This window comes from Lotus japonicus, chromosome 1 (assembly GCF_012489685.1).
Source record: "Lotus japonicus ecotype B-129 chromosome 1, LjGifu_v1.2".
NCBI classification, from domain to species: Eukaryota; Viridiplantae; Streptophyta; class Magnoliopsida; order Fabales; family Fabaceae; genus Lotus; species Lotus japonicus.
The window spans coordinates 20418963-20431468 of NC_080041.1; the positions used below are offsets into that span (position 1 = coordinate 20418963).

Here is a 12506-nt window from a genome sequence, read left to right on the forward strand (position 1 = left end):
GGCTTTAATTTCCTTTATACAAAACATTATCATTGAAGTTGTTGTAAATGCTAATCAATAACTCTTCCTCTTGTAACAAAAAAAAAATGCTAATCAATAAGGCCTATTTGGTTACCCATTTCATTTTTTATCAAGTATGTTTAAGTTATATTTTGTGAAGAAAAAGTGTAAAATTTTCTCATTTTCATTTTGGTAAGCATATCTTCCTATAAATATCAGAAATTTGAAGTGAGAAATGAAAAAACTAGATGCAGTCCCATAAATCAAAAGAAAAAAAAAAAGATCCCTTTAGAATCATGCCTTCTATAAAATCTATAAATAGATTAACAAGGATTTTTATTCATGTGCGAACTAATATGAAAAATCTTATCATTGTTAAAGACAAATAAAATTTAGTTGATTTCTAATTATAAGAGCAAACAAAATTGCAAATTTACACATTTCTACAAGCCTCTTCTCTCATGGTTCAACTCTGTAACTCTGTTCCATACATTAGGTATTACCACAGGTACACTCCAGGAGAAATGGTAAGTGAGACAGTATCTGCTGTGTGCATTGAACTAGCATAGCATAGATAACACAAAACCTATGACTATAGAGATTTAAACCTCACCTAGAGTTGTGGGCAATTTGTGATTGAACACAATCTAATTGCGAGAAACTGAGAAAGCTTAATGAGGCACTTGCCGGTGGCCAAATATTCAGTGCTCCAGAACTTTGATACGGTCAAGGTAGCTATTTATGCGATGAGTATCATCATCTGAGAATCGATCACCAACCTTAAGTTTATACTGCTCAAACTTTGATTCCTCACACTTCAAAGCGGCTTTTTTACAAGCCTGTAAACTTCCTGAACCAAAAGGGTAACATTTCAAATCAGGATTGTCGGAAAAGATAAATATTAGTCATATCGCCAATGACAAAATGTAATCAAATTGGTGAAACAAAGAGAAGATTGTTGGAGCTTCATTCAGATGATAGTAAGGATACTGTTCCGTAAATCAAACTAATCTACAGTGTGATAGTACGATGCATCAAGGAATCAATAAATTGCTACTAATCGGAAACTAAGAAAAGTGATGCAATGCTAATCTATATTTGTAAATTCCAAAACAAGGTCCACGCCACACAAACAATGGATATCAAATTCCCGTGAACCAACTTCCCTCCAAAAGTTCCTCCACCTTTTTCATAGGAATCTTCGAACTAAAACACCGTCCATGTCATTCAATCAAATTGCCATGAATGGTTGTCTACTATTGCCGAGAAATCCAAAATCTCAATTCACTCTTTAGTTTAGTCTATACCAAGGCACACATCTTTTAATTTTAGTATTTCTAACACTAATTGTGCTCATGAGCTGACTCCCATTTCATAATTCACAGTTTTTGTATCATGCTAATTGACAATAAATTTCATCATAAATGAAAAACCGACAATACGGGGCCATAGAACTGGTAATGAAATATAAATTATAAATGAAAAATGCATTGCTATTATTGTAATTCAATGAAAGATTCTAGAGACAGGATCATACATAGGCATGTGTTTTCCGACAAAAGTAGTGTTCTGTATAACAGGACTTGGTGATTACAAAGACTAAAATGAACTCTGAACGAAACTCATGTTATTTATAATTTGAAATAGATAGTTCTAGATAGCTTCATGAGTGTTCTATCATCTATGTATAATCTAGAAGATTAACATTTAAAGAGTTGTGTAGAAAAATAATGGGTATTAAATTTAGAAGATCCGAGAAGAGAGGCTAGAGTTTTCCATTATACCTCTCTATAAATACCCCCTTGTACTTAGCATTTGCTATCAAGCAATTTTCGAGTTCTCTCTTAAAAACCTCTTCCCTTCCTCTAACAAAGTGGTATCAAGAGCTTGGTTTGATCTTAGAGTTGAGAAAAGCATAGAGAGTGTTTGAGAGATGGCGAGCAATGGATACACGCGTTTCCAATTTCCTTGTCTTAAAAAGGAGAATTGTGAAAATGTTGTCTTCGCATGAAAGCATTGCTTGGATTTCAAGGTGCATGAGAGATCATAGAGAAAGGCTATGAGGAGCTACAAAATGAAGGGTTGTCTCAAATTGAGAAGGATATTCTGTCACAGACAAGGAAGAAAGATCAACAAGCCCTCAATCTCATCCATCAATGCTTCCATGTTTGAGAAAGTTGCCTACGCTACTTCCTCAAAGGAAGCTGGAGAGATTTTGGAAAAATCCCTACAACACGGTGAGAAGTAGAAGAAGATACGAGTTTAATCACTAGGGTGATTTTGAAGCTTTGAAGATGAAGGAATCCAAAACAATTGCAGATTATTTCTCAAGAGTAAAGAAGATTATTAATCAACAGAAGATATATATAGATAAAATAGATGATGTACGTGTGATAGAGGAGATCCTCCGTTCCGTAACTCCCAAGATGATGTACTTGGATAATGGTGCTAGCACTCATATGTGCGGATATAAAGAGAAACTTGTGAAGCTTGAAGGTCTGAATTAAAGGGAAAGGTACAATTCTAATCTCCTCCAAAGATGGAAGTCATAAGATGATTAATGACGTCTATTATGTGCCTAAAATGAAAAGTAATATTTTGAGTTTAGGCCAACTTCTCAAAAAAGGATCAAGATTCTACTGGAAGATAAATATCTTTGGCTTAGATATCGAAATAATAATTTAATTGCTAAGGTGATCATACCAAAAAAATAGTCTGTTTATCTTGAATCTAAGAAGCATTGAAGCAAAGTCTTGAAGCTTAGTGTTCTAGATGAGACCCAGTGTTGGCACATGAGGTTTGGCCATTTAAACATTGGACTCTTAAAACATTGGGAAAAGGGAAATGGTGAATGGGATGCCGCTAATCAACCATTCTAATAAATTATGTGAAGGATGCCTCCTTGGAAATCATGCAGAGTTTTTTTTTCCAAAAGCAGCTGCATTAATCCACCATCATTTGGGAAGAGTAGATATTTCATACTCTTCATTGATGATTTTAGTGGAGAAACATGAGTTTATTTTCTAAAGCAACAACAATTGTTGCCTTTAAGAATTCCAAGACTCTTGTAGAACAGGAAAGTGGTTATGAAATCAAAGATTTGAGATATGATCTAGGAGGAGAATTCAATTCAAAGGAGTTCAACGATTTTTGTGCGAATCGTGGAACTCGTCATCCATTGACAATTCCTGGTTATCTCAGCAAAATAGAGTAGCTGAGGGGAAGAATAGAACCATTCTAAACATGGCTAGATGTATGTTGAAGTATAAAATGATGCCTAAGGAGCTGTGGGCTGAAGCGGTTTCTTGTGCAGTATATTTGTCCAAACACTCTCCAACTTCAAATCTAAAAAGTCAAACCCCTCAAGAAGCATGGAGTGGGAGGAAGCCTAGTGCCAAGACTTTGGATGCATAGCACAAGTAAAAGGCCAAAAAGGATGAGAGACATACATGACATTTATGAAAGGTCCAATGAAGTCACTCTTGATCTTGACGAATTACACTACCTTCTAATAGACAGAGAGCCAAAAAAAATTGAGGAAGCTGTGAAAGATAACAGGTGGAGACAACAGGTGGAGACAAGCCATAGAAGAGATCAAGTCTATAGAGAAGAAGAACAAGACATGGGAATTAACAACTCTTCCCAAGGGTCATGAAACAATTGGAGTAAAATGGGTATACAAGGCTAAGAAGAATGCTAAGGAAACTTGTATTAATAACTAACCAACACAAGCACTTGCAAAGAATCCAATGTTTCATGAGCGGAGCAAGCACATAGACACAAGATACCATTTTATAAGACAATGCATTGCTAGAAAGGAAGTGGAGCTCAACTATATCAGGAGACAAGATCAAATTTGCCAATATCTTCATGAAGGCAAGGCACTAAAATTTGAAGAGTTTCAAAGACTCAGAGCAAAGCTTGGTATGAAAAGGAAAATTTCAAAGTAACGGGGAGAAATGATATTTATAATTTGAAATAGATAGTTCTAGATAGCTTCATGAGTGTTCTATGTAAAATCTAAATGAATAATACTTAAAGAGTTGGGTAGAAAAATCTGTAGTTGGTATTAAATTAAGAAGATCCTAGAAGAGAGTCTAGAGTTTTCCATTGTACCTATAAATACCCCCTTGTACGTGGCCGGTGGCGCTTGCAATCAGGCAAGTTTTAGTTCTCTCTTAGAAATCTCTTCACTTCCTCTAACAACTCAATGACAATGGGAGATGATAGCATGAAGCAAAATGACCAGAATTTCCCAATTTTCTTTCTGGGAAGATACTACCTAAAATCCTCTTTTTTCCCTGATCCAATATTTTTATAACAAAAATTGTAAAAGGTAAGGGGGGAAAAAACCATGCAAATCATGTGGTAATTACTCTTACCAGATAAATCCAGCATGTTAAACATCACTGGGTAATTTCCAATACTTCTGACCATTGTAATAGCAGCCCATACATGTTGATAATCCTCCCTTGAAGTCCTAATGATACACACATTAGTGATTGGATTCACATACTTAACTGCACACACACACAAACAAATACATAAACCATGAATCATGAAAATCATCAAATAAGAGAAATTTCATCAGATATCAACAAGACAAGAAGAATTAGCAGCAAACTTGTTACTAGTTTTTAGTTTACTCACCCTGCAATGATCCCAGTGATGAAGCCAAACCACACTCCCCAAAATTCACCAAGATGCTATCTTTGATAGCTTTTGTGACATTAAACTGGGTAATTATAACTGGGTCACCCCCCACTTGATCGTTATTAGGGTTCGCAAAAACCTCCATCACCATGTATCGATTTTTGAACGCCACCATGATTTTTTACCCCAAAAACGCAAAATCGAAAATTCAAATTCTCAGATCGAAATTCAGCGGTATATATAAGCTATGCTATGATTAATTTTGTTGTATATGGTTAGATCACCATGGATGGAGGTGGAGGTAGCAGCTACGAAGAAAGAGAAAAACCCTAGAATGATGAGGTCCGATTAAGAGAAACGGGTCGGAGTCGGGTCATGGGTTTATGCCCAAATTTTGATTGGAGAAGAGTTTACAGTACAGCCTTCTTTATCTCTCCTCCTTATCCGGTTCGCTTTGGAAGAATTTGAAGATTGATAAAAAAAAAAGAAAGAATTTGAAGATATTTTAAATAGTTTGTAAATAAATTAATTAAAAAAAGTATTATCATGAGAGAAGCTTATAGTATTATATTTTCCTCTTATTTCAAAACTTACACTTTCTTTTTTAAGAGATAAAAAATAATATATATATATATATATATAGTATTTTAGTTCATTTTAATAATTTTTTTTTGAAAGATAGTTCATTTTAATATAAATATGCTTCTTAGGATATTTTTTTCTTTATTTATAAGTTCTAAGCTTGAATTATCCACACTTTGAAAATGAAATTATACTTTCGATAAAGTTTAAAATCGATGATAGATAAAATGGCTCTTTAGTGATTGTTGGGTTGAAATATCTCTAAATACCAATAAGTCTCAGATTTAAATATGACATATAATAAAAAAAGTCCTTAAAATAAACATTAAACATTTAATTTCTTTCTAAAAAATGGAAATCAATATCAATGAGTTTTTGGTGTAGCAATATTAATAACTCTAAGTTGACTTAAAACATATTAAAGTGTTCAAGATTAATAAATGAGTAATGATGTATACATACCTCTTTATTTATACACTTTATTTCCACTTATTTTTATCTTTATTTCTATCATCTTATCATTTATCACATCTTATACTTTTTCTCTTATTTTTTCTTTACTTTCTAACTATCTCATCCTCCACCTCTTTCCACCTCATTTAGAGGTGTGAACAAATAATTATTGATAATAAATAATAACATTGATAATTATAGCTTATAAAGAAAAGAAAAATATCTTTAGAAGATATGGTCAAGGTCAATTGAACTATTAAATGATTTATTATATTAAAGTTAATATATTTTCTTTCAGAAAGAAATTCTTTCAAAAAAATATTAAAGTAATATATTTCTTTAAAAAATAATATATATATTTATTCATCTTTTATGAGAAGGGAAAATAATTTATTCATTTTTTAATTAACTTTTTTTGTCTCTGTAAAAAAAAATTGTGAAATGAATTATTTTTGGTAAAGTTGATGGGTTGAGAGAGAACGTTGGAGTCAGATCCGATAGTTAATCCAAAATTGATGGAGAAGTTGACACTTGGTATGACCCGACCCGATTATAACATGTTTTGCATTTGGGTTACAATTTACCCGAAATTTAACATGCATTTTGTTTTGTCCTATCTTGGTGTGTGTGTGTCCCACAAGTGCACAGTGTCCAATAGTGTCTGGTTTTCTATAAATACATGAACCCATCGTGATTCATTCCTTGCTCAGTTTTGTTAGGTTTGCTTAGGTTCTCAAGAGAGAGAGAGAGTTGAAGGCTTTTTTGTTGTTTATTGGTGATTTTGTTGTTGTTTCTCTTTCCTTATTTTGTAGGTACTGAAGAGCAGGACTTTGCACCTTGACTTTGTTGAAGAGCATGTGAGTTCATTTTCTTTAGGTCCACTTGTTATTATCATCTTCTTTTCATTCAAGTATCTTTGTATAAAGACACTTTTTCCTTTTTTTTGTAATTTATTGATTACAATTATATATTATTCATGTTTTTTTTTGTCTAAAATTGTGGGGTTGGAATGAGTATACCAGTGTGATGGGAATGAGGATGATTAATTTTGAGGGGGTGTATCTGCAGATATTTATTCCTATCACATGCTTATTCTAGGTTTTTTTAATGAAGGATGACTTATTAATTTTGTAAATTGCATGTGTTAATGATGATGCTGTATTTTGTTTTGGAAATCTTAGCTGCCCTTTGTTTAGATCTGCTTCCTGTGGATATGTGTTTGTCTCTAGAATAAATATGGTTTGTCTTGTCAGCATGGGAGAGACAGAAAGATGGAATATGTGTGATTTGTTTATGCTTTTGTGAATTAGATTTTTCATGAGAACCCATTTGGCATTTGCTCATCTCAACTGCAAAATTTTACTTTTGGTTATGGTTGTCATAAGCTTGTTAGATTTTCTTCTGTTACTTAAATGGAATAAGATCTAATGTATGGAAGCCGTTTTCTCATTTAACTCTCGTGTTAGAACCTTCTTCTGAAAGGGAATGATTAGTAATCGAGGATGGTGGAATTAGATTATTGCTTCCAAACAATGTTAAATGTAATTAGTTTAAAAGATAAGGTTGGTTGTAGAAGTGTTTAAGTCTTTATACCTCTTTAGAGCCAAGAAGGTCAATTTCTGTTGAATTTGACTGAAATCTGTGTTGTTGTGGTGGGTCTTGCAGACAATTCAGGCTAGGTCTTTGAAGTTGGAGAGTATTAGATTGGGATCTTAGAACTGAGGAAATGGAGGTATATGGAAAATCTGTGGTTGAAGCTCCTTCAAATGTTATTTATCTGTCAAGTATTTTGGGTCAGGATGGTCCAATTCCTGTTCACAAATGCAACTGGAAATGCGAAAATGAACGTGTTTGTGGAAACATGTTTCGCTGCAAGATAACAGGGCTGACTCACATCTGTGATAAAAACTGTAACCAGAGAATTGTGTATGATAACCACAGCTCTCTTTGCCTGGCAAGTGGTCAAATGTTCCCCCTCACGCTGGTGGAGGAGCAAGCGGTGAGAGGTGTTCGCAGAAAGCTTGACGCGGAGAATTCACCCGTTGATAACGGTGGTTGTAAGCGTAGAAGGGATGCACAATTTCATCCTTCTCCGTTCGAGAGGTCTTTCTCTGCTGTCAGTCCTATCTGCAGCCAAGTTGGAGATGGCATGGATCTGAACTAGATGTCTATTATATAACTGAAAAGACTTTTTATCATTTTTCATGTTCTGTTGAAGTTTTTTTTATCTTTTTTCTATCAGCTGAGTATCTATAACAGAACTTGAACTATTATGAGTTACTTATTGGTGGACTTGATGTGTCCCCATATGATGTAGGAAGTACTTATGTTTCTAGCAATAATGGAATGTAGCATTTAAATTAACTTGAGTGTTGAATGGGGCTTTGACCTTTGGGCAGTTTCTTGTTAACCTTATTGAGCATCTCACTGCTATGGCTTACTACAGGATGTGTGTATGAGCAATGTGCTCACTTTTTTCTGATAGTGTGTCGCAAAGTAGCCATATTTTAGTATTAGCATACTTATTGCTAATGTCTTGAGTTAGCATTCTTTCAATAGCAAGCAATTTTGAATCTTGCCCTATTGATAAATTTATTTAGGGTTATGTTGATAAACTTGATGTAAGACCAGGTTCTCACCACTCTCAGTTCTTCATTTGAAGAATTTTGGTATTTTATTTGTTGAAGACTAAATTGTGTTTTGCTTTTTAACTCTTCCCATTTCTGTTACAGGCTCAAGGGTGATGATCTAGTTCACATTTTCACATATGTTAATCACTTTTCAATTACTTTTTGTTTGTGATTTGATTGAGGTTAATGTAACTTGTGCAGGTTCTGAAGTATGCTTGCAAGGAGCATTCAAAGAATTTATGTTGCAATGCTGAATATTTTTTTATGATATTGAATTGCTTTATGTTATGCCATGAAATATTGATAATTGTCTTATTTTCTTATTGGCACAGGCATTGCAACTTTTGCTTGAATCTCTGTCTTTGCTGAAGTCTGGAGAAGCAGAAAGCAATGGGGGTGATAAATAGTTAAAAGACTAAGCGGGTGATCCTGAAATCATTGGATTTCAAAAGAACTGAGGCAAGAACAGTTATGATTTGATGCTCTTCAGAAATGATACAAACATGAATGTGGAAAGCAATGGGGGTGATAAATAGTTAAAAGACTAAGCGGGTGATCCTGAAATCATTGGATTTCAAAAGAACTGAGGCAAGAACAGTTATGATTTGATGCTCTTCAGAAATGATACAAACATGAATGTGGAAAGCTGAAGAAGAAGGGATGCCTAATCTTGAATATTGATTTACTTTGAAATTTCAGACCTCATGAACCTGCCATGTGTGTGACTGAGGTCTCGAGTTCAAGTCCTAGAAACAACCTCTTATGTAAAGAACAGGGTAAGGTTTACGATAGACCAAGTGGTCGGACCCTTCCCTAGACCTCGCACATAGCGTGGGCTTATTCTGCTTGAGGTTCCACTTAGTACTCTATTTCTTGCACACACTGAGGTGGCATTGAGCAAATAGAGAGAGGCCTTACTAGGATACTGTAATCATCTTCCATCTGTCATACCTGCATATTATTTCTCTTATAATTGTGTGGAAGGATAGAAAGTAAATTCTCCAAATTGCCTTGTTCATGATTTATGTTGTAGACTTGTGGTTTCTACTTCTAATAGTATGTCACAAGCACATGTAATAAGCAGAACAACTCTGATTCTGATATTTGTGAAAGCTAGAGCTTTGTAAAATATTTTTCATTTTCTAACATTTGACATCCTTGTCTCATACATTATGCTAATGGCATACGGTTCCAATTCCCAACCAATGAAATTTGGAACTATTCAGGTAGCTATACTAATAGTGGTTTATTTTTTTTTTGGGTTTTTAAATGATGCCAATTACTTTGCCTGCTTTTTACTCGACTGTACCCTGAAAAATAGGTTTGAAATCTTGATTGAGTTTGCTTTGAAATTTTCAAGCCTTTCCAACCTCTTAGGGAGAATTTTATACTCTAATATAGAATTAAAAAAAAAATTGTTGAGGAACTGTTTCTTTATTTTTTTTTACAGAACTCAATATTTTCAATTATTAGTATTACATGAAGTTGTTCAAACTGAAAAAGAAAAAAAAAATCAAAACCAAACTTCTACCAGCTTTAGACCAGAAGTTTGTACTTTGTTATGTGGTTAGGTGGAGTTGATAATCATTAGTTGTAGCCTTGTAGGAGGTCAAATATATTGTTGAAAAGTTATTCTGTCTCGTGTGAAAAGGTTCGATAGTTGCTATATGTCAATGTTCTGAAATCTGAAGTACTATAGAAGTTTCCCTGCCCTCTAACGTATTACCTAGTCAACATTCTTCTGTCTGTGATTTGAGGAATCATAGGTCACTTCTTTATAGGATCATCCTATGCAATCTGTGATGGAAATTCATGATTCTCTGATCAGGTGTTTCAGATAGATTTCCTTATTTGTACAATTTCCCATGAAATAGCAAAAGGCAAAGAATTGCTTCTTGATTAGGCCATCCAAAACAAAAGAAATACTAAACCCAAAAAGGTAGTACTGTGGCTGACAATTTCATTAAAGCAAAGTAACGTTTTTGGTTTTCTAATGCCAAAGAAACTCTCATCACAAGACATGGCACTGAAATCCTTAAATTACAAATATATGGAGGATTTCCCATTTATGATTCATTAATTTCCTCTAGCTCCAACCCAATAACACAACCAATAATACCAACAAGAATCATAGAAAAAATGCTAAGAGTAGTATCATGGAAATTACCCCTTTTCCTTCTAATTCTTTTGACTTTCTCATCTTGCACTTTCTCTTCCATTTTCACCATAACCAACAACTGCCCTGATACTATATGGCCAGGCACACTCTCCGGCGCTGGCACGCCACCACTCTCATCGACCGGATTCCGGCTGGAATCAGGCCAGATTGCCAAACTGACAAGTGTTCCGGGGTGGTCCGGTAGGATATGGGCAAGGACCGGCTGCTCATTTGATGCAACAGGGATTGGCAAATGCCTAACAGGTGATTGTGGTGGAAGGCTGGAATGTGATGGAAGTGGTGCAGCTCCCCCTACCTCCTTGTTTGAGATTACACTTGGTCAAGGTGATATACAAGATTACTATGATGTCAGCATGGTGGATGGCTACAATCTGCCACTGCTTGTTCAACCAAGAGGTGTTTATGGAAGTGGTGCTTGTAATGCCACAGGTTGTGTCACTGATATAAATAGAGGTAAGTTTTCATTTAAAATGAAACTATAAATTCTAACATAGTTCATTAGGTCCAATAATTAGATATGGTTAAAACATTTTATGTCTATATACATGTTATTCATTTTCATTTTTATCCTTACATTTTAGTGTTATAACTCCAAATGACAGATTTTGTAACAAAGTTAAGCACCAAATTAATAATGAGTTTCATTTTATGCATAACATCCAATTCATGTTTTAAGCATTGCATATGAGTGCATTAAAACTCCCGTTATATGCGCAGATCCGGAGAAGGGTCGACCATATAGTCTATTGTACACAACATTACCTTATTTTTTACATAAGAGGTTGTTTCCAATACTTGAATATGTGATCTCAGTCACATGGTAGTAACTTCTTATCGCTGCGCCAAAAAATTTGATTTTGCAGGTTGTCCAAAAGAACTTCAGGTTGTTGTTGGAGATGAATACCAAGGTGGTGTTGTTGGGTGTAAGAGTGCTTGTGAGGCATTTGGATCGGATCAGTACTGTTGCAGTGGACAATTTGCCAACCCAACAACATGCCAACCCTCTTATTATTCCACCATTTTCAAGAAGGCTTGTCCAAGAGCTTATAGTTATGCATTTGATGATGGCACCAGCACTTTCACTTGCAAAGCCTATGAATATGACATTGTTTTCTGCCCCAACAGCAATAGGTACATATTTTCTCCATGAAATTGGGTCATTTTCCCATTCTCTTCCAATTTATACCATGTTTGGATCAACTTATTTTTCCTCAGAATCAATTCTGACATTCGGAAACTACTCACATAAACATCTCGTCATAATTGATTTTGGCTTTAAATTCAATTGTAGGAGAATTTTCAAATATGTACTTAATGTTAAATACTAGAAAACAACATTCTAACACTCAATCCAACATTTTGCATTACAACAATTCAGGATTAAAAATGATGCATTTCCTCCACCTCCACCACCATCAATTAGATGGCCCAATCAGAAGATTCAGCAGGCCAGTTCTGCTTCAAATATTATCTTTCCCTTTCAAGTGACAATCTTTCTCTTGGTGGCCACCCTCTCTGTTTTGGCTGCAAAGACATGGCCAATGATGTGAAACAATGCCAGCAGAGAATCCCACAAGTGTTTCTTGGAAATTTTATAGAAGCAGTGAGCAGCGAAAATGAAACATGGTCCAAATAACCAAATCGTGTAAACAAGAATATGAGAATCCTCTGAAGTAATTATTAAACACTTCGACCCATTTATTTGTCTTTGTGCTTTTCCTTGTTACATTTAGGTGGTTTAGTGATTAACCAACTATCCCAAATTCCGAATAGATTAAAGTTGTTGGACAAACTACATATTAAGAGCTATATATTATATTTTTAACATGTTCCTTTATACAATAGTCTAGAGGCGCCTAATGTGCATAACTTTTTTTTTCCTAAGTTACACAATCTCATCATGACATGTTATCATATAGGTTCACAATCGATTACCCAATTGAAAAACCAAATGTTTTTCAGTTTTGGCCCACATTTATTCTAAATCCTTGAAAGACCCTAGAAACAAA

The 12506-nt window shown here is 34.5% G+C and overlaps 2 protein-coding genes and 1 pseudogene across 2 annotated transcripts; 2 read left to right on the top strand and 1 right to left on the bottom strand.

The window, feature by feature from the left end:
• Positions 1 to 319: 319 nt before the first annotated feature.
• On the bottom strand, positions 320 to 5081 carry LOC130734061 (probable ribonuclease P/MRP protein subunit POP5). Its single transcript, XM_057586355.1, has 3 exons — positions 4651 to 5081; positions 4383 to 4520; positions 320 to 850 (listed from the first exon to the last, which is right to left on the bottom strand). The coding sequence occupies exons 1-3, from the start codon at positions 4826 to 4828 to the stop codon at positions 702 to 704; spliced, it is 465 nt and encodes a 154-aa protein (XP_057442338.1). The 5' UTR covers positions 4829 to 5081; the 3' UTR covers positions 320 to 701.
• A 1299-nt stretch (positions 5082 to 6380) lies between these two features.
• Positions 6381 to 9466, top strand: LOC130734063 (uncharacterized). The gene is made up of 2 exons (XM_057586356.1): positions 6381 to 6545; positions 7354 to 9466. Exon 2 carries the CDS (start codon positions 7415 to 7417, stop codon positions 7850 to 7852), a length of 438 nt encoding a protein of 145 aa, XP_057442339.1. The 5' UTR covers positions 6381 to 6545; positions 7354 to 7414; the 3' UTR covers positions 7853 to 9466.
• A 335-nt stretch (positions 9467 to 9801) lies between these two features.
• On the top strand, positions 9802 to 12269 carry LOC130734062 (pathogenesis-related thaumatin-like protein 3.5; annotated as a pseudogene).
• The last annotated feature ends 237 nt before the right edge of the window (positions 12270 to 12506 follow it).

Bases quoted from the DNA above. Each gene is read 5' to 3' on its own strand.
- LOC130734061 (XM_057586355.1), bottom strand. From the start codon at position 4,828: ATGGTGGCGTTCAAAAATCGATACATGGTGATGGAGGTTTTTGCGAAC. The intron at 4,521-4,650 runs GTGAGTAAACTA...GTGTGTGTGCAG, and splicing joins ATCACTGGGATCATTGCAGG to TTAAGTATGTGAATCCAATC. The intron at 851-4,382 runs GTAAGAGTAATT...CTTTTGGTTCAG, and splicing joins TAACATGCTGGATTTATCTG to GAAGTTTACAGGCTTGTAAA.
- LOC130734063 (XM_057586356.1), top strand. From the start codon at position 7,415: ATGGAGGTATATGGAAAATCTGTGGTTGAAGCTCCTTCAAATGTTATT.